Consider the following 23,158-nt stretch of genomic DNA (forward strand, 5'->3'; position numbering starts at 1 on the left):
TTTTTTTTTTTTTTTTTTTGTTTCCATTTCAATAATAAAACAAATAGTCAGATCTAACGATATTATTGTTAATTAAATTCAATATACATTATAATTTTAATATATTTCACAATAATGTCATTGAACTAAACTCGCGCATTTGAGCTTGGACTGTCTGAAAAATAATTCGTCATTTGTAAAGCACAACGATCAAGAAGAGAAAAACATCTTTGTTCAGACGATTAAAAATCAAGGCATCAATTCACGATAAAATTACATTAATGGATAAATAATAGTTACGTTGTATTGCGTATGTTTATTTTTAAGTTTATGCCATCAGATGAGAAACTGTGAATGTATGAATAATCTTTGGCAGTTGAAGTGATTTTCTTGATAATAATCGACTAGCGAGCTGTGTTAAAGTATGCGTAAGGACGTATAGCTACAAGGAAGAAAAATACGCAACGATACTCGCGAAACAAATAGTCGGATGTAACATGCGTTAACGTAATAAATAATGCAACGAGCATGCAAGTCACTTAAATTTTGTCACCGTAGAGAAAGCAGATGGGAACGTAGCGCGAGGGCGTTAATCTCGATTTATACTACTCGATAAGTGCTTGGATTTGTCGAAAGTACCGAAGCGGCTGTCATGTCTTTTGTGGTTTTGTTCCGTTTTTTTTTTTTTTTTCATTGGCCGGCGACTAAAATGGCATGGGCTAATAGAAGCCGATCATCGATACTGCGAGCGATTTCCATTTCGCTCGTACGAAAGCAAAGAGCTCATGGACTATTGAAGCCGAGAGAGCCGATGAATATAAACTTGATCTACGGATTACAGTTACGACTACAAATCGAATCTAATTTCTCGTGTCTTACATTGTTATTCTGCTTTCGCTCTGTCTTCTCACTCTTTTTTCATCCGGGGCCACTTAAACAAGCAACTGGAGAGCTGATTAAGGAGAAAAAGAAACTTCATTCCCGTGAAGTGATATACCTTGGTCCTTTAAAATTAAAGTGTCGCGAGCTAATTGCTAGTCACTTATTAAACACGAATTGCGTATTAAGTTTCCATTGCGAGAAAGTCTTTTCCGTACATACGTGTCTGTCGAACACCCGATAATCGAACGATCTACATACTCCTCGAGTATTTTATAAATTTAGTGGAACGAAGCTGCGCGCTTAGGTCCGCGTGATTTACATTAGTTTCGTAAATTTTTCGATTTGGCAACGAAGGTTTTTTTTTTAAAAGTAAGTTCCAATAAATTTGTAAAAGCATCGTCGATTATCAGTCAGCCACAATTAGCACTTTAGCAATTACGAAGGCAGGAATTTGCGACATTTTCCTGCCGTCGAAATAACAAAGCGCGCGCTGCTGCGTCTTCTTAAAAACAAAAAAACGAAAGCCAAATACAATACAGTAGCAACTGTAAAGATATTTTTAAGGAGAAAATTAGATTCCCTGCTCTGTTTACGTAATTTCGAAAAAAAAAAAAAAATATATATATGAAAGCTAAAGAATGGGGTATCAAGTAAGCAACGAAGACGGGAGGAGGAAGTAGGCATGCGACGTGCATACACAGATATATTTCTATAGATATGATATTGTTTTTCCATCGGGCATTGTTGCGATTACGGTCCTTGCAATTACTCGGTACTCGCGTATATACATCAAGTGCATGCAAACGCACGCGCGCAAACGCCCAAGCACACTCACAAGTACACGCACGCACATACACACGCACGTAGAGATAGATCGAGAGAGAGAGAGAGAGAGAGAGAGAGAGATAAAGAGATAGAGACAGATAGGTAAATAGTTAGATAGATAGATAGATAGCTAGATAGATGGAGAGATAGATAGATAGAGAGATAGATAGATAGAGAGATAGAGAGAGAGAGAGAGAGAGAGAAGGTGTGTGTGTGTGTCGGTAATTTCGTCCGCCCAGATACGTTTCCTCTATTACCGGGGACGGCTTAATTGCTTTTGTCGCACAGGCACACACACAGGCGCACATATTACGAGTTGCGAATAGAGACGCACACGTGGACGGTAGGCTTGTGGAATTCTCTATATCGCATCGCACAATCGTCACGACATTTACTACTGCCGTGCAATAGCGCCACAAGGCGCTTCAAAGCCCGTACACTTTTTTTGTTACCATCTATCGCTCACATAAACAATTTTTGCCCTTTAAAGCACGCACTGCAATTTTTGCGTGGTTCTCCGCGCGAAAAAACCTTACTTGCCTTATGTCTTTTTAAAATCATTCGGCAACGCTATTTATAGGGGGTACCAATAAGTGCTCAAAAGCCATAAAATAATCAATAATTCGCGACTTTTCTATCTCATCGAATGATGCGCCTCGGATGATTTTATAATTCTCGACGAATTCACACGAAGAAGCAGCACATACTTATACACCAATGACACTTTATCATCGGCTTGCGTCTTATTACGATTAATTGCAGTGCAAGCTCCAAATAGGCCTAACATCTCGATTAGCTAATAACAGTTATTTGATTATTAGTGGAATTAGTTCTAATGGGATTATCAGAGCTTAGAGAGGAAAAGGTAAGGATGTTGGAAATGAATGAAAATCTTGGTAACGATTTAAAAAATCCAATAGAGCGGTCGTGTACAAAGTTGTGAGTTACACACGTAATCTACGTGATTCGTATAGCATGTCGAAACTTAAGCATCGTTATGACATTAATATTAATTATGTTATCAAAGCACTATGTTAGTGTTCCAAAGTAGTGGTTAGATTAAACGAGAGGGATCCCGAAGATTTCATACTAATACGACATAATCAAATATTCACGATAAAACGAATTATAAGAAAAGATGCGCGGGCTTCGTAAGTTTAGCCAACATAATCTAAAAATCCTTTAAAACGTAATGCAATGTTGAAAAGTAAACGTCAATATGATTTGTTTTGCAATCGGTAACATTATTTTCAACAATGTTACTCGATCGATCGAGGCTGAACAGTAGCATAATACACGATTAATAAAATCGGAAACGGTAATCTTGTGAATTGTGAGCGGACTGAAATAACATGTCCAAACGGAACGCGCCATGAAAAAATAAATAAATATATATGGGCGTTAATAATTGACCCTCGTCCGATCGTGAATACCAATTGAATTTTAAATACTCTCAACCGACATACAAGAATTTGTTGCTTGTTCCTTTACCTTGCGAGCTTTGCTCTTATATTCCTCGGCTTTGAGGAGTTCACCCCGGGCCGAACCAACGTGGTCGCCAGTCTGAGTCACGCAGTACTCTATTCGGTCCACCATGTCGCCCTGTTCGTTTGTTCGTGTTCACGGGAGGGATGGGGTAGGGGGTTTTATGTTTTATTTTTTCGATTATATCAGGGGGTGGGAATTGTTTGTTAACGGTTCGATGGAAATATTAACTTCGAGGATGGATTTATTTTCATTTTTTACAGATCATCCGTTGCGGAACGGATGTGTAACATTTATAAGAGTACAGGCAAGAAAGTACAGATACAGAAATAGATATGGATGGATAAATAGATAGAGTGGGAGAAATGCGCAGAGAGAGAGAGAGAGAGAGAGAGAGAGAGAGAGAGAGAGAGGGAGAACGAGCGGGCAGGATTGGACAATGGGTCAGATGTGTCATTTTGCAGGTGCACGTGTAAATACGTAAGAGTAATGACACAAATTACCCGCGTTTTTTGCGTATACAATATTTAATGTATATATACATACACATACGTAAAAATATACGTGTACAAAAAAGTATGTACACATACGCGCGCACACACAAAGACATATAGGGAGAGAGAGAGAGAGAGTGAGAGGGGGGGGGAAGTAGAGATATATACATGGTTTACGAACAAGTCGGCAGATACAAAGTATAAACACGCAATTATACAATACGCGAGCACACACCAAAGTAGAATATATATTGCACGGAGAACATTGTATAGATATGTATATATTTTTATGTTAGTTAGCAGTTAGTATAGACAGAGTAGCAGTGGACAGAGGCACAATCGTCACATCCATTATACCAAATTACAAGTCCATGTGATGGAGAATTCACAAGAAAAAAATCACGTACACATATTTGTTTTTTTTTTGTTTTGTTTTGTTGTTGTTGTTGTTGTCATATGAAGAAGCAGCGATGACAGATAATAATGAGTATATACAAATAACACGTTCGTTTGAACGGATAGAGATGGTACAAACAAGTTTATGGACGCAATTTTTTTTCAAGTTAAATTTATTATATCACACATTTAATTATTCGGCGAGAATGAACCCAATATATATATATATATATATATATATATATATATATATATATAATGGCAAAACAAAAAAATGCACACACACGCGCACACGCACACGCGCACACACATTAAAAAGAATGCGATCAATGAAACCATGTTAAAGATGATGACGGAGGCACAGTGACGGGGTGTTAATGGTAAATGTAATCATATAGATAATAGAAAGCGTCCAATGAAATAAAACAAGAGAGATAAGAGGTGGGGGATGTATATATATTGAGTGTGGGGGGGGGGTTAAGAACACGTTGAGGTGTGAGAGAGATAACCAGGATGGGGTTCGGCGAGCGGGACATGGGGGGGAGGGAGGGAGTGGTCGCGAGGGATATGAGGGGGAATAGAACCAAAAAAAAAGGGGGGGGGAAGAAAAATCGTAACCAATTAGACGCGAACGAATGTGACATATTTTCGCATAACATATGGGGAGGACTCACCCGTCGGGCTTTGCTTTGATACTTGAGTGCTTTTTTGGTGTCCTGCGTGGCTGTCTGCACATAGTCGACCGCGTGCTCCACGTGATACTCTATGCGATCTATCATCTCGCCCTACAAAACAGCGGCGCAGCGTGTGTCGCATCGTTCATTCCCAAGAATACCGGAAGGCCATTGACAGAGAGAACGGAAAGGTAAGGTTGCAAGTTAGTGGCACAGTGGAGAGAGACAGATAAAGTATGCAGTGGCTAGAGTTTAATAGCTCGAAACTTTTCATTTTAACACCGCTTAAGTTCGAGCATCGGCAGGATGCTTTGTTGGCCCGTATTTACGCTGTTACAATTTCCGTTTAATTAAACGAATTGCTACTTTACTTGCATTGTTGGCGTTTGTAACTATGATACGGTTTGCCCTTGAGCAAGGCCGAGACGCTCGAACTTAAGGGTTAATAATAATTAACTACATAGTACGAAGTGTCACATACAGTGAAAGGAAATTTTATTCTACACATTAGGACATTTTAAGTTAGTATTCATTGTATCACTTTTGCATTCTTTAATAATTACATTATTACAATTCGAGAGACAAAACATAAAAGACTAATGTTATTAATTAGTAAGAGATGTTTTACTTGTGAGTAATTAAAAAAAGCGTTATTAGAATAGTAAATGGAGTTGAATTATTTTGGAAAATTTTAATTCTCAATAGTGAAAAAAAAAGAAAAATACGTTAAAAAAGAAACCTTGACAAAACAGCGCCGCGCCCACTGCTTAATTTTGCTGTTACCTTTCGTAATATTAACAAAATAGTCACTCAAGAAATACAATTGAACTTAAAAATGTATTTCAAATTTTGCAAGCCACTCTGGGTTACATAGGGGAAAATGTGTATATATATATATATATATATATATATATATATACACGTGTATATATACACACACACGTATATATACACATGTATATATAAATGAGTATAAATAGTACCAATCGCAATATCAAGCTTTTATCAAATTAAATGTGAGAAATTTCCATTAAATGTAACAATAAATAATCATTGCGATTAGTTAGCTGAAATGAAAATTCATTATATTATAGTTATCAAATGAAAAATTTACATAATTTAGTTTAATTAATAAACAAAGAAAATTTTACTGCTTAATAAACTTATGTTGAACAAGAATGAAGATTTTTACCTAGAAAGAAAGCTAAAATTGATAATTTACCTGACTTTCTACTAACATGGCCATGTCCATAAACATGTCATGGAGTTCCCTAATAGAGTTTTCTAATTTAATGATGTCAGCGTGACGCGCTTCGATATCCGCTAGAGTTTGTTTGGCTTGTTGCGTTTCCATAATAATCTGCAACAATAATGTCAATAAATAGAAGAATGTTTAAAATGAAATCGTTCCGCTCATCGATAATTTTATGCTTTGCCGATCAAATTACCCAGTTAATAATATAATTTGATTGGATTAGCTTATTATTGAGCTCAGAAGAATTTTATATTCTCCACGTATACTTTATGCGCGCATAATCGAGCAACTTAACGAAATTATAAAAGGACTATCGTGGTAAAAAAATAATAAAAAAAAAAAAAAAAATTGAATTAAAGTTAATTTATATACACATATCATTTTTATGCTTTTTTTTATGCTCTCACATATCGACATTCTTATTGAGAAAAATCTTATTAACAATCTATCTCGTCACGTTAAATTAGATTAATAGAATATATATATAATTGGACCTTCATTATGTAAGAGATGTTCATTAAAGCGATGCATTTTATGATTTCAAATTGAATATGAATCTTTTTTTCTCGGATTAAGGCTCGTAGCAAGTGAAACGTTAACAGTAGAAATCCATTAAAAAATTATAAAAATATTGGGCATTCGTGTATTGCCAATAGGATATACGCGTAAAGATGAAAAAGTTTTAAATGCTATTTCGCGATATAGATTATGAATCCAGATCCTGAAAGTTGGCGACAGTAGTCCGAAGAAAAATTATAATAAAAATCCATCAGATATAATTATTAGACACGTATAAAGGACAATAGAAGCCAGAGGGCAAATTGCGTACTCGCGAAGTACAAAAGTAATTACGGTAGCGATATATACTTTTTTATACGTTTCGTAAATGCATGGCGACGAATTATTTATTGCACTTCATCTAAATGAAACTAACGCGATTTGCAATTTGGTATTGGAATACACGATTTTTTTGTTTCTGTTTTGTTTCGCAGTATTAAAAAGACACCCGGCTCAAATGAGAAAAAGCAAATGCCCTCAGCCACTCGCGAATTAAGCAAAAACCATTGGAGATTGTAATATAAGCCGGGTGCTGGTGCAACTCACCCCCTGTGTGAAGACCGCCGGATTGCCTTGCTCCAGCATCTCCTCGAGTTCCTCGTTAGTTGTCGTTCTACCCGCTGTAATGGACATAAGCGTTAGGGCATAATAAAGTCAAATTGCAACAGTGGAATTTTTCCTAAAATACCTCGATTTCTATGCAATTTTTTTTTTTTTTTAATATAAAATTTACCATTATTGCATGTAGAACACATGTGCTTTTATTATAGGCGTGATATATGTCAAGTAAGGGATGCCCTTAGTAGACATATTTTGAAGAGGCACGTGCGTTTTGCGCTTGATTTTTAAGAGCGATGAACGACTACCGAGAGTTTTATTTAAATGCCTTTGAGCTTTCTCTTTTCCTTTTTCCATTAAACTATCACGCAAGCATTAGTGCCTCGCGTTAAAGAAATTTACCCTCTTTAAATATCAAGCTTACCCATACAATATTAACGAATTTTTTTTTCGTTTTTTTTTTTTTTTTTTTTTTTTTTTTTTTTTTTTTTTTTTTTTTTTTTGAATCGTCGTATTAAGAAACACGCGTGAGAGCAAATATATCGTGATCGTGAATATTTCAAAGCCAACTTACTAATTTCCAGCTGTCGTTGTATCCTGCCCTTACATCTTTCCCTGTAATCGGTTTGTGTCCGATTATATTCCGTCATAACTTCGACGAACTTTCTAGATAACGTCGAATGCTGAGTTTTGCGTATCCTCAAGTCCGCTGATGATTTGTTCGTGTGCTCTTCTTGCTCGATATTTTGTTCTATCACTGTAATGGAAGTATAGAGGGATTTAACTCTTTTGCGCGACAATCGAGCGTGTAACAATCAACAAAATCGCGTAATCGAGATATTTCCATTTTAATAATAACAGTATATTATATCAAATATAATTGACAATTATAAAAAATTAATATTCGCAATGTTAAGCTTAGATGCAAGTTTCAATGATAAACCTTTGTAGTGGAAAATAAAAAATTTATCCTTATCCTTCATTATTTAGCCTATTAATAATATATTAATATGAAATTAATGCTTATAATGCAACTGGAGCGCTCATTGGCGTTCGTAAAATAAATGTTTATTAGTTAAAAACAAACTCACCCTTTAACTTGGCTCTGACTTTATTAGCAGTTTTCTTGATGTCCGCCATCAAGTCCTCGAGCTCCATTTTGACTTCTGAAAAATATAAATTTGTTCTCGTTATTGAAAAAGCATAAGCATAAATTTAAATGACCAACATGATGAATTATATATAGAAAATTATTTATATAATTGTAATAAATCGATAGATTGATGATTCCAAAGGTCTTTAATCATAATTCGATAATAAGATAATTGAAAAAGCTATGACAATAAGTCGTATTTACAAAGCCGATACAATAGCAGTTGCCTATGTTGTTTATATCTATTGTTAGGAAAATGTACCTATTAAATAATTAACGAGCGTTTTGTTTTCAAATTTACGCTAATTGAGGACTAGTCACGAGTCGAATTTATTATGCGCATTCTCATCGACATTGAACGACATAACGGTTAAACAAGTGAATACGACGACATTATCAAGCCGTGCATTAGGGAGTTACGAAGAGTGTCCTTTTCCCCTTATGTCAAAATCAAGCTTTTTGAACATGTACTGTACGTATTTTATGTTTTCTTACGTGACTGAAATGCCATCACAATTCAGAAACATCGTAAAACGAGTGTACAAGGGAAAAGAAAATATAGGTCAAAGATATGGAATAATAATACGCGTATTAAAAAAAAAAAAAAAAAAAAAAAAAAACAAGAAAATAGACAAGGCGACATTCTCATTCGGTAGCTCGGAATTGGTTTCACTTAGTAGCAACAAAAAAAGTCTGCTTCGGTAATTATGACGTAGATATATATCGCACGGTAAAAACGTCCGAGCTTTTCCTCCGGAGTAAACATCTGGCATCGGATTAATGTTCTTGATATATATATATATATATATAAGACTGTCTAATGCTTTTACAATTCGTTTCGCTTTTTTGTCATATCGTGCTCTCACTAGACAAGTGTTCGTTTCATTGAATTTACTTCCATTCATTAAATATGTAAGAGTTTTGAAAAATCAAACCGCTTCCTTTCGTTTAGGCAATCAATTTTCTCTTTTTGGCCAACAGCGAGCGTCTCAAAATGAAAGAACGAGGACTCGAATACATTAATATGGATCCTTCTAGTGTTATCTTTGCATAGTATTGAGATGATTCTTCGTTGCCAGTATGACACTCTGGGATACTAAAAATATTAGTCATTGAATTGGAAAAGCAATAAGCTTTTTATTCATTGTGTACAATCATATGTTAAAATCAATAAAAACAAGTAAATTAATATCACAATGCTGACATTGCAATAAGTTTTAATTTAATGTAATTTATCTTGAAAAAAAAAAAGATTATATTGCAAATATTTGCATTTCTGATATATATATATATATATATATATACAAGAGTTTATATTTTAAGAAAACCATATTGTAGTGTTGCGTACTGATTACTATACTAAAATGAGCTCAAATTCGAAATGATGTGTATACAAGCCATGAAATCCAATGTTCATTCTAAATTCATAATTATCGTTTCAATAATTAAATACATTTTTAACCCAGTTGATGGTTTATTTTCGACTATTAAAAAATTTAATGTTATTAAATGGTCGACATTCACGTCATATTTATAGGCTCCCATTATAGAATATTATCTTTTAATGATATAGATAATATTTTATGAAAATACGATAATAAAATCAATTAAAATTATGGCTTCTTTATATCATGATTTATGTTTATGAGATTCTTCGAAAATATTTACTAGTCATTAAGCTAGATCTCTGATTAAATTTGATAAATAGTCTTATTTTCTCAATCGTTTCATACTGCTCAAACCATTTATGACAGTGAGACGAATAAATACGCTAAAATTAATTTTTTCTACAAAAATGTTATCACATCTAAAATATCTAAAATTTAGATTATTTGAAATTTAAACAGTGCAATTTAAAAATTTTATTATTTGTTATTTAGTAATGAATTTTTCATTATATATATAATTAAAGACAAAAATGTATGATGATTTATTAAATGTTTTTGAAGCATGAAAGTTTTTAAAAAATGTTTTTCAAGCATTCGTACACAATACAGTAAACACAATTTTACATATTATCATATAAAATTTAAAACCCAAATATTGTAAATGTATAAGCCATTTTTTAATTGCTACTACTAGCTGAATATATATTTTTTTTCTTTAGAGGAATATTCAGTTTATTGACATTTTTTTTTATTCAAGATTTATTTAATTCTCAGCGCTTGCGGTACCTAACATTATCCCACGCATTTGATAAAGAATTTTATTTTACAGTATATTTGGTAGATCAATTCTCTACACGTATGAAATATTTATTGAAAATACCCTTTATAAATCATAAATGCTTATTTATATACGAAGGTTTTTTAATATCTCAAAGAATTTTGCGGTTTTACAAAATTGTGCTGATGCGCCACAAATCTGGTATAAGTAACTAGCCCTAAGAATCTTTTGTGTGTGATAAATTCTCTCGTTCAAGTTCTCGTTCTTCAGCTTTGAATAATGCTCGATGCTTTTCATCGAGAGAAGGAATGAGATCCGGGCTCACGCTAAAGAAAGTGCGAAGAGGAAAAGTTCTCGATTTGATGGGCTGATCTCGCCAAGTAAAATAGTCAGATGTAATAGCCAAAAGAATGGAAAGAGAGTGTTTGCTCCACAGAGATAGACATAGGTAGAGACGAAGAGATAACGCGCGGAGTGTGTGTGAGACGTGGAATTTGTGATGTGCTTTCGCCGTGAGCTTTAGTGGGTCGTTGACATTCCGTGTTTTTCCCTTATAAACCGACTATGACAGCTTTCGAAATTTCGACGTAACCAATTGGTTAGAACGAATGACATTATGGTTTAAATAATTCCAAATGAGACCTCATTATTGAAATAATTACGATTATTAATAATTATTATTTAATTATCTTTATATCAAATCATTTGCCTAAAATATTGCCTACTTTTAAAACATTTTTTTTTACATAAAGCAAATATCAACTTTGGCATAAGCAGAAAAATGCACAAAGTCAATTTAAAGTTTATCGTTGTTTTTCTTGAAAGTTAGGTATTTTAATACTTTATGTATTTATGTTTTTATAGATAAAAATTCAATTTCTCAAAATGACCCGATCATTCAAATATAGAATATTTTAGTTGTAAAAAAAGAAACTTATTTATATAATACAGTATCGTATATGTAATGGTAAAATTTCATTTGCAGCTTAATAGAAATAGGTCTATTATATTTTTATATTAAAATTTGTAAATCGACAATGTGTTACAAAAATGTGCGAAAGCTATGAAAAAATGTTAGACAAATTATTTTATTAGGCACAATTCAGATTTTTACCTTGGCTTTTTATTACGTCAATTTTTCTTTTCCAACTTAATTACATAATTACAATTTAAGTGCCGAGGCATAAAATTATGATAGTAGTGCCAATTGCTTTTATAAATTCAAAATAAAAATATTTGAAGAGAATAAATTAAGGAGGTAATTATGTATGCTAGAGAGCGAGTAGTTCGTAAAGATAAAGTCGAGAGGAAAACAAATTGGCGAGACTATACGTTGACTGTAACTACTGCCGACTTCGCGTCTCCGTAGACGACCAGACAGAAATAATACTTTCAAAATAAAATTCGAAAGCTAGTAATAAAGAGAATAATGGCAATAAAATATAAGATATTAACGAAAATGTGACAATCGTAAGGTTAATATTGGCACTGTACGGTGACAATTGAATTTTATTACGAGTTTTATACTTTAAACTTTATGTAGCAAACTGCTGAGCTATTAAAATAATTTAACATAATATCTTTGACCCGCGGTTGTTAAAAGTAATATGCATCTAATTTAAAAAATGTTTATATTACATGCTACAAGGTTATATTAATTTCATTAGTACCGTATGTATTTGAGCAACAAGAATATCGAAGAGATTTCGATAACTGAATTGACAACGCGAAGAAACGTAAGATCATTACCTTTTTTATGAAATTTAAAATACCTCATTAGTTGTTTTAGGTAAATTTCTATCTTATTATTATTATTATTATTATTATTATTATTATTATTTTTTTTTTATATTACAATTTAACATACACTTTATCAAACTTGTAGTGGCGCTTCTTTTATTTAGAATACTTTTCGAAAAAATACACGACATTCTCTAATTAACATAATTATTCACTTTCGCATCACATATTTTGACTAATTTGATTAAAAATTACCCGAAAGCTTCTTAAAACTAAATGGGGTTTTATATAATTAGTATACAATAGAGGTGAAATTTATAGGGATGATGTTGCCGTTTTAAGAGCAAAGCCAAACTCTTCCACTCTCTTTTTTTTTGTCTTTTTTCATTCACCCCTTTTCGTCGTGCCCCAGTTACGTATAGCCGCCCTATTAACGGACCCTAGTCTACGTTCTGAAAACATCGCGTTATATGGGTATGCGCGACTATCACATCGTTCTCGTAGATCCGTTATGTTCCGCTCCCTCCCACCCCATTAATATCCTATCTAAAGAATTTATTTTATAACTTTACGCACAAGTCGATGTTTATTTATGCCGATGCATCAGCCAAACAGCTTTACAATTATAATGTTAATAAATTCGTATCAACATCAAGTATTAATAATTCTATGGCTTATGAATATTAAAGATCAAGGGTTAATTGTTCATTTAAAGGAATTCCCCAAGTGGTTGCCCCGAGCATAGTTTTCTTAACATAATTATGCGATAAATTCTTCGAGAATACATTAAAGTAGATAGTACATAACTTAGAATAATTAAAAATAATAATTCGTTCGGGATTACGATTACGCCCGGTTTTAATGGCGTCTCGTGAGAATCTCCCTATTACACAAAGTTTGCGGGTATTTCCAAAATCATTAGAAGAGAATAGAAGTGGATGATTAGCCCGGGAACGGAGAGAGCTTGCAGCTTTTTGCCAAGGAAAGCCAAGAGGTGTAAATAAGTAAGCCCCATCCTTTAACCCACAAGCACTCGCAATGTCTGGCGTTCGGATACTTCAGCAGGGTCAGCCGCGAAATTGCAAATCCGCATGTCAGAAATAATCGTCGACGATTCTCTTTGCTCTTCATTTCATTCGACACACAGAGAATGCGGAAGGCGTATAATCGAGGCTCACGGAGATTTTATACGTGGATCGTTAAAAGCGACATCGCAGGCAGGTTCTCGAAGAATACAGATATCTTCGTCTATTTGGAATTGTGCTCATTAGCGAAATCGTGAAAAGTAATTGGCGAGTACAGGATGAAGGCTTATTCTAATGTTAAATGTGACGGAAAAGTAATATTAGCAAGTCAGCTTTTTAATTTGACTACGTTCGTCTACGTTCGTCTTGCGAAATGTCGAGTTTCATCTATACGACATTTCGGCAAACATAGCGCACTCTGCGGATAATGATTTATCTGCACATTTTACTTATTTACTATTATTTATTTAGTACGTATAGTCGCGAACAATATCATTGTCATTTTTCTCGTAAATCTTGAAACGGAATAGCGAATTTTTTTCGCCATCGATGATTACTAGACGTTTTCAATATATTAATTGCTCGAGCTTTCGTTGACTTATTATTATTTCTCGTGGCAATGGTGGCCATTAGAATTGAAAATGATATTGTCTGCACGGGAAAGGGAATTTTATCGATAATAATATGTACGCAACGAGGTCGTAAGAACTTTTAAAGACCGTGGAATTTGCATTATTTGCTTTATGGATGGATTATAATTTGACCTGTCACACTTACACAAAGTAACATAAAATAATTTTAAACGTTAATGCCGTATTTATTTAAGCGTCCCATTGGTCTATCAAATCAATTAATTGGGCCAATGTTTGTGTAATTCTTCTTATAATTCGACACAATTAAGGATCCTTTAAGGATCAATCAACGTGGTCCGGGCTTAGAGTTACATTTCCTCCCGCGAACCCTATCGACAACACAAACAACATAAATAAGACAAGTAAAGGTCGGACACTCTGTCAGTCGGAAAGAGCTGAAGCGCCGCTTACGGCTCGATAAGATTCGCAAGCATCGTGAATAATAGATGGTACGAGGAGCGTCGACGAGGGTCGCCTTGGGCGACTCGATTGAGAAACGAAGGTCCGCAGTGCTTGGCACTGGTCGGCGCAAAGCTCGTAACCAGCTGGTTGGCGTGGAAGGGGAACGCGGTGATCGCGGGATGCTGGCCGGGGGCCAGTAGCGGTGGCCGTGCTGGTGTCGGTATCGGTGTTCCCGCGGCCGCGATAAGTTGGCAATCTGCATTGCCGGCGCAGGTGTCGCCCCTCATCGATTCAGCGACGGCGTCACAGGGTTGGCGGGAGGTCGAGGACGAAGGCCCCCGTGCGTACGTCAGCGTGAGCCTCGCGTAGGCGCGTAGTGGGCTCGGGGCTCATGAATGAACGATAGCGCGCGTGGGCGTATGATCGGGCGGCCTCCTACCGCCATCGGCGTCCTGTTACGCCCCGGCCCGTCGTGGGCGTTGTCCGCTCTGACGTTGCGAGCCACTCCATTGAGCGGTGCCAGTGACGTAGCTGGAGGTGGCGGTAAGGTCGAGGAGGAGACGGGCCACGTCCTCCATGTGGTCCCCTCGTTTCTTTTCTATTTTTATCTGTTGCGCGAGACCAGACGGACGGACGACGCCTCTGGACTTTTCTGGCGGGCTAAGGCCTTTTACCCGATTATTTTCATGGCTGATTTATAATAGTGCCCGCGGCTATTCCAGCCTCTCTTCCCTCCCTTTCATTCCTATTCCTATTTCTTGTTCGATTCAACGGGTCCAACTGTCTTATTATCTTCTTACGTTTCCTAGACATTGTTCCACGTTTAAATGTTAAGACTTTAACGGAGATGAGAAATCCTTTATTCTACCGTTGTAACAACAACAGCTCCGCAGCCAGTCTCCCCTTCTCTTTTCATTAGTGCTGTCCGACCATTACTTATCCGGGAATTTCTCTTCTTTTCACCGGAAAAGTAACATCTTCATCAAACGGCTAAAGAAGCTTTTTTTCTTTTTCTTTTGTTTGTTTTATTGTTGTTTTTGAAGGGCTTGGAACATTCTGACGAACGGTTGAATTTGCAGGTTACGTAGTAATAAATAGTTGTACATTAATGGAAAGTTTTATCATTAATTCAGCTTTACCGATATGAAATAGATATTATTGCTTATTTTAACAGAACTCAAAAGTACTTTTCAACAGGCTTGAACATATCGCGTGGCAATCGCAGAATTATATTGGATTTGGTACGAATACGAAGTAACGTATTAAAAGGACGGAGTTTTTTTTTTTTTTTTTTTTTTTTAAATTTTATGGAAGCGCCAATGCATGGCTTGCAAATATATATTGGGATGGTGGGGAAAAAATCGAAACTCTTTGAAGTAGTTTATTCGTTGGATATTGTTGGCGAAATATTTGTGATGAGTCAATAAATAACCACTATGCCCGGAAGTCGAATCGCACACATTTATTTACATAAAACACGCGATGATAAGTGCTGTAAAAAGAGGGGAAGAAAAGAAAAGCGAAAGGCAGAGCGAATAGAGGCAATTTTCCTTATCGTCTTGCAATACCTTTTCTCTCCCTTCGTCCGAAAGAGTTATTAACTAAATAAGTCAATAAATTTGTTTCAACATGCTCCTTAAGATTTATCTTAAGCGATTTTCGTGGAAAGTTGAAAAAAAAACATTATTAAGCATAATATACGTTCATTAAACCTCCTCCCCTTTTTTCCTAATTTTTTTTTTTTTTTTTTTTACGCTTCGTTATATACTACGATGTTTAGTTAAAGTTGGTAAAGTAATGTTCGCGTATACGTAGATGCTTAAATAAAGGAAGTTTTGCCAAAATAGTGGGGAATAAAAGCAAGTCACTTTCCCTTCATTCGTATTATTTAGAAATTGAAAAACTTCCCAGCGTTATTTATCTCCCAGGCTCTCGTGCCCGAACGTGAGTTCGCTCCATTCTCGCAAAATACTCGATCGAGCAAGTAAAGGTGAGCCCCAAAGAAATTGAATTTTCCGCAATTACAATGTAATTACAGTATCTAATACACCCTTGGCTTCCCTTCCTCTCCCTCTCATTGACTCTTGAATAACCCGTTGCTCTTTTGACCTCGTTTCATTGTCTTCGCCGTCGAGGGATATTCACCCGGCGAAAAGTTGCACACGCTTATGCAGATTTTCAGCGACGCGATAAGAGAACGACAGTGGCAATGGCGTTGAACCGACAGGGAGATCGGCTTTGCAATGACGCAACAAGCGACCGCGAGACTCTTATACTTTAACAGCACATCGTCCCGCCAATCCCCGACGTCCAGGATCTTCGGCACCCAGTGTGAAATCCCCCACGGAATTATCTGGGGTGGCAACGCGCGTTGGAAAACCCGGATGAGTCGGCGGAGCTTTTAACACGCTCCACGAGCATTAGAATCTCTGGGCTTTTTAAATCTTTCGCGGGATACGACGGCAATTCAAAGAGAATCGGAATTTTTTATGAAATATGCGATGTTATAGTCATAATCCATTGTCAGTGGGAATCCTAATTACCTTCCCGCTATTTGAACATGACACACGGAATTTTTATTATATTTATCGGCAACGATACATTATGCCCCTTATATTGTAAATATGAAAATTTTCCGTAATTATTAGCAGCGCTATAATTTGCATTATAGGCCGATTTAAAATTTTCGAGCTATTTATTGATTCGTAAAGTGGCTTAGTAAAAGCTTTGTAAGTTTTTCTTACAATAGAGTAGTCATCCTAAATTATAATCTATACTATAAATATTGTATACTACATTTTTCAATTTTTAATGTCTTTTCTGGTTAACATTACATTGACGTTGATAGGGAACGCTAATTTTTCAATAAAAACATTATTAGTCACGTTGATATTTATAATTCCAAGTTTTATATCAAGTGATATTATATTCAATCGATTATTTAAATTTTTTAATAATAAATGTCTCGAGTTCTGTCTTAGATTAAACAAATTTTTACAAATGAATTTACTTAACCCTATAACTTTATAATAGTTAACAAACACACACACACACACACGCGCGCGCGCGCGCGCACAAATATACTTATACTTTTACGAGGATTAAAAATTGATTATCAATTATCGGATATAATTAATTACATACAGCCAATTGTTATGTATTATGTTATGTATTATTGACTGTTTTCACGTGTATTTTCAATAGATGTGTATTTTTAATATTTTTAATAGATTTACAAAATATTACTCTACACGCATTACAATTATGATGTTTACTAAAACATTAAGCATTATTTACGAAATAATAAACCTCAATCATATATACAGTTTTGCTTTAAAATTATGAAAAAAAAAAAAAAAAAAAAAAATTTCGGCCATGGAAATGGTAGCTTGTTCAACAATATTTTTCATTCTTTTGTACAGCAATTCTTTGCTTTTAAAATGTTAATATCATGCCAAGGAATATTTAAAGTTGAATATAAAGTGTATGAGGTACGGTATATGAGGTAAAATGTACTTTATCACTAAATGATGATGTCTGAATAGCGTCGTTTTTTTTTTCTCGTCGGCACTTTTATCGATAAGAGTCCATGTTTTTCTTTCACAGTAACTGCGAAAAATGAGATCTTATTTTGATTTGGGAGGTAAAAAGTGCTGAGTAGGTATTATTGTACACTATTATGTTGGTCCATGGATATGCAGTGGGCGAGAGATGTTGGCTCCGCTGCCAAATGCGCTTTAATGTAGCGCATCTAACTACGCGCTATTTCCTACGAAAGTGGCTAACCAATTTCACGTTTTCAAGCGAGAAGAGAGCGGCGAGATTCTTTTCATCTGGAAGAGTCATGGTTTTTTATACGCCATCTCGCTACATTAAAATCTAATTAGGTTGGGGGAGGGGGGGGGTGCGTTGTGCGAAGTGTAGAAATGAAAAATTTCACTATGGCAGCGAAGTTTATTCGCACTTTGAGCTGAAACCTCGACTTTCTTCTTCTGCCACTTACGGCAAACGAACGTGTCTCGAAAATTCTGGCCTCTAGATTCCTTCATAACGAGCTTCGGATAACGAAACAAAAATCCACCTCGTCCACCCCGGATACTTTTACGTCTCATGCATTACCTCAGAAGATAATACATTGCTCCATTGGAGAAATCGCTCTACAGCCAATACGATGCTCGCTATTTTCACTACGTGCACACAGACAATAATACGCAATTCGCAATCGTGAAAATAGAGTACCTTAGATTATAAAAACAAGAAAAACAAAAAAAAAAAAAAAAGAAAAAAGAAGATAATATTTCACCTCGGGCCTACAGGTGTGCCCCTCAGGTGTTATTCATAGATGCTTACGTTCATTCTCTCCCGCTTGCAGCAATGATAAATCCTTTGTAAAAACATTCGATCGAGGAGATGGGAGAGAAAGAGAGAGAGAGAGAGAGAGAGTGAGAGAGAGTGGAGAGAGTGGAGAGGGAAGGGCTGCTCGCGAATTGCGAGTTTTCGGCGATTACCGTTAAATTTACGTGAAAGGAGGTGGGCTGCTCTTTGTCCCGTGGGAGCCGGAGGTAGATGTGGGACCAGAGTGAGAAAGAAGTGCCGGGGAGAGGACCAGAGGACGTTGCGTCAGGTTGATCGATGGCTCGCGAAAAGGCGAAGGGTTTTGTTTGATTGCCATCGCGTGAAAAGTTTGAGCCGCTGGAGTGGGAGGGACGGCCTCGTTGTGCTGCAAACACCTCGACTGGCAGTTGAACGACGGACTAATAGCTCGGGGATGCAGGGGACGTTCTCCTCAACTTTCTTTGCCCTCTTCTCTCCTCGGCATGTCGTTGTCGCCTACGTCACGAGTATCGAGCGACAGCTGCCTTCTTTTCCCTTTGGCACTACTCTAAGGGCCGATACGATAACGAAGGGAGGAGAGGCAATGCTACGGTCGCCAACGTAGCCTATCGTGCCTTTCCTCGCTTCCTCTACGATTAAATTAATTTTTAAGCTCGCTATATCCCGACTCGTTATTAATTATAAATATTTTAATTAAATAATCGACTCTTGACATTAACGATGGCAGCCTTTTATCGATTAATGTACGATCAAGTGTACGCTTATGTTTTAAGTGTTCCGATGGTAAATTAAAGTATCGAGAAGTATTGGAAGTTTAAAGAAAAAACGAAAAAAAAAAAAGAAAAAAAAGGGAAAAAGTAGCAAAGAAAGAAAGAAAGATAGAAAGACAGAGGAGTATTCTGCATTTTCATCGAGAATAGTATATTACTCTCGCCCGACGTCTAATGCACTTTAATTATATTTCACAAATTTCGTGTCTACGTCTGACTACGTCTGCCTACATCTGCTTTTTTTTCTTCTTTTTTTTTTTCATTCTCTTTATTTCCTACTGGCGAGAAATAGTATGTGAAATGGCTTCGTCACGATTATTATTTTAATTTAGACCTTTTACTAGATAGTAGATAAGCGAACTGTGCTGCTAGATGGTGAGTCTAGCTAATCGTTGTTGCGTTTTTTCACACACACACACACACAAAAGGTGGAATATCGCATGTCATATGAGTATAGAAGAATTTGCATTTGTCTATTTTTAAAAGGAGCCTAAAGAATAAGAAACAAAACAAAAAAAAAAGTCACAAGATTAATTATAAATGAAAGGAATATTCATTTTCATCAATATATAGCATATATAGCATAAAGTGTTAGCGTTTTGAATGTTAATTTCTATTTCGTCTTGTTTCTTCAACTTCATCATGGTAGCTTCAAACAGCTGTGGTATTAATTTACAAAATTTATTAAACGTCGCTCGAATTATGTTTTAAGGCACGTTAGGTGTAAGTGTCTTGAAACACACGATGCATCCAATGATAGGATTTGCCAGCAAAAGTAAGTAAAATACAACGATCGTGGCGATCTCGTGGCAATCTCCTTTATATTGAATTACTCATCACTTTCTTTTCCAATGGTAAAACGATTTTTACATACAAGCATAATCAATAAGCTATCCCTCGCGTCACTATAGGTTGCGAGCATCAATAGGGCGATGGACGAAAGAAGACGGCATGAGTCCGTTCGTACGTGTGCCTGAGAGAGAATGCGCGAGAGTGTGGGAGTGCTTGTATAACTGTGATTAACCGTGACGTTGGCAACGAAGCCCTATGATCGAGTCGAGCTGAATATAATCAGCTTATCCGCACGCACGAACAGCGTTTCCATCATCGATACGACTGCCGGTCGTCTATCCTCGGCAAGGATTATCATGGCGGGTAGAGGATTTTTGGCCGTCCCCAGTTCGTCGATTATTCGGACAGAGGGTGGGGGGGGGGGAGACAAAAAAATTGCACTGCCCCGGGGAACCCGTGGCACGTGTAATTGTATCAAATAGAGAGGCGACACGCCGAGGGCCCGAACCGTGCGCATTGTGGAAAAAGCTTGCCGTCCTGTATACCTACGGGAGCTTAGGGCGTTCGACCATCGTAATACGCTTCGTCTTAATTAAGTTTCGCGATACAGGTAAGTAAGGTCGTTAAGCACGTGTGTAACTAACGCCAAATTGACAGTAGAGGTGGCGTTAGGTATGGCGTTCGAATGACTTATTAAATATGTATTCAGTAATCCGATTAGCGCGACTCAAATGCTGTTCATTTTTCTTGAAACGCGGTGAGCCTTTTTGCTTTTCTTTGTTTTGTTATTTTTACGGTACGATTAGCGATATTCAAGTACTTAGCTCTTTAGTAACTTTAACCATCTGTATTCATTCTATTTAATTATCGACGGCTTTCATCGTCGCCCTTTTGCGACTTAAATTAGGTTTATTTAAAAAAAAATGCGTGCACACAAATATTTACTCAAGTATGAATAATGAAATTTATTGGTCGGATAACTGATTGGTGATATTACTCATTTCGCGCAGAACGCGTTTGTACCTAAAGAAAATCAAAGCAATTATCGTCCACAGTCTCTTTTACGATCGACTCCATTATCCCGTAATAGTGCCATCGAAAGAATTTTCACGCGTCAATTCCGTTGCATTAATCGTGTATAAATTGCGGTTCCAGCGAATGTTTCAAAGTGGCCAAAAGTAAGGTCGAAAATACCGTGGGTGCGCCCCCTCCCCGCCATCCGCACGGGTATTTAACGAATTTACAACATCTCGCGGTATTTCACAAGGGGCGCGCAACTAATGAAACAAAATCGCCAAAGAGTGAATTATAAATTGTTTGCGTTTAGCCAAGATTGATAATTCGAAACTCCCGAGGAGGTCTTAACAATTTATACAATTTATGCACGGAAAAGTGTCACGAAAGGACTGAGAAGATGAAGCTAAACAAAGACAGCCCCCTAATAGCTGTGTCTCACTTCGATGCCTCTCTATCCCTCGGAAAAACATTTCTAGAATCCTATCGCGATCGAGCGCACGGTCCAAGTCACAAGACATTCAAAATTATCGACGGAGCGTTAATCCTCGGGGAGTGAAGAGGGCAGGGCGGGGGGAAGGATCTGTCTGTCGCTCGTACAGTTTACAGTCATGTTTGCCAATCGCGGGGATCGAAGCAGCCGAAAGTTCGAACTTCTGTGGCAGTATTCGGAGCTGCGAGTATCGAGTTGGCGAAGGTTTGGGCCGTTTTGTAGTGGCAAGCGGCCCGAGAATTTTATCCGTTAATTCGTTCGATCGACGAGCTTTCGTCGATAACGCAAGTTCGTTAACGTTTCGCTCTACGTACACGTGGCCTACCTATCGCCTCGTGTCGCTTATGCGTAAAGTGACGGACGGTAGTCCTCGAATTTCCGGTTAACCAGACCCGTCGTCAGCCCACCTCGTCGATATTATTTAAGCACCGACGATACATCTGCGGGCCTAGAGCGTTCGTGAAGGAGGTAGTGGGGGAGGCAGGTGGAGGTGACGGGGTACGGACAGGGGCAGGGTGCAATAAACGTGCAAGTGACGAGCTCGAACTTATCGAACTGGGTCAACAATGTGCTACGGCGCTGACTCTTCCTCTTCATTTTTCGCCCTCCGCTCTTGTCCAAAGACTCGTCAAGGGCGTTACGTACGCCGAGACTCGAAAAATTTTGCTTACCGGATGCTGTCGGGCTAAGGGTGGGAGGATTTTAAACGTTCGGTGGGAGTGTATGTGAGAGGAGAAGTTACGTGAGATCGAGGAGGCGAGCACGTAAAACCACGGGCTTGAGATTTTTTTTTCGATCGAGTTGAAGAGGAGCGATTTTTATGCAAGGAGATGTTTTTATCGCTTAACTAACAATACTAAGCTTCATTGTTGCCATTGAATTGGCTCTTACCCCTTGTTTACTTCCTTTTTAATTTTCCTTTTCTTTTTCTTGTCATTTCTTTTTTATCTGAATCTGCGAACGTGCAGTTGATAATATTGAGGTCGAATCTGTAATTTTGTCATCTGTCTCGACTGTTTCTTTTCGTTTCTTAAGGGTGCCCATGAGATCTATGACGTTCGGTTTGACGGATTGTTTGCCAACAAAGTGATATTTTTAAAAGCCCGATGTGTGCGTTTGTGTGTGCGTGCGTATAATACGCCATTTGTGATTAAATAGATAATTCTATGGTCGACGTGTGCAGTCGATCTATTAAAGATAGATAGGTGGCCGTAGATATTGCGATAGATATTATAGATTTATGTAACTTAATAAAAAACGATTTATCTTATTGATTATAATGTAAATACATAATATCAATGCTACAGTTTTCATTTTAAATTCTTAAATCTATTCGATTTTAATCTTTATATATTCTTGTTTTTCGTTTCGTTTTTGTTTTTTGTGTTTTTATATACGTCAGTTAATAAATCTTTGGCCCTTAAAATATTCTGAATACGTCGAAAGATTTCTATTGCTTTCTTTTTAAAGAAGTATTCTACTGTTTCGTTTTTTTTTTTTTTTTTTTTTTTTTTTTTTTGGGAAAAAAAA

General features: G+C 36.6%; 1 protein-coding gene across 5 annotated transcripts in view; it reads right to left on the reverse strand.

Moving 5' to 3' along the window:
- The window catches only part of Syx1A (syntaxin 1A), a 96,860-nt gene that overhangs the window by 8,855 nt on the left and 64,847 nt on the right, over window positions 1-23,158 (reverse strand). For 3 of the 5 annotated variants that reach the window (XM_011503646.1, XM_011503647.1, XM_011503644.1), the window contains exons 4-8: window positions 8,198-8,272; window positions 7,681-7,863; window positions 7,095-7,168; window positions 5,958-6,095; window positions 4,736-4,846 (exon numbers count right to left, since the gene is read on the reverse strand). In XM_011503646.1, the coding sequence (XP_011501948.1) occupies window positions 4,736-4,846; window positions 5,958-6,095; window positions 7,095-7,168; window positions 7,681-7,863; window positions 8,198-8,272 (581 nt within the window). Of the gene's footprint in view, window positions 1-3,177; window positions 3,289-4,735; window positions 4,847-5,957; window positions 6,096-7,094; window positions 7,169-7,680; window positions 7,864-8,197; window positions 8,273-23,158 lie in introns of all 5 variants that reach the window. The other 2 variants (XM_011503648.1, XM_011503649.1) reach the window with 2 other exon arrangements.

Source organism: Ceratosolen solmsi, unplaced genomic scaffold, assembly GCF_000503995.2.
Source record: "Ceratosolen solmsi marchali unplaced genomic scaffold, CerSol_1.0 scaffold8, whole genome shotgun sequence".
In the NCBI taxonomy this organism is placed as follows: Eukaryota; Metazoa; Arthropoda; class Insecta; order Hymenoptera; family Agaonidae; genus Ceratosolen; species Ceratosolen solmsi.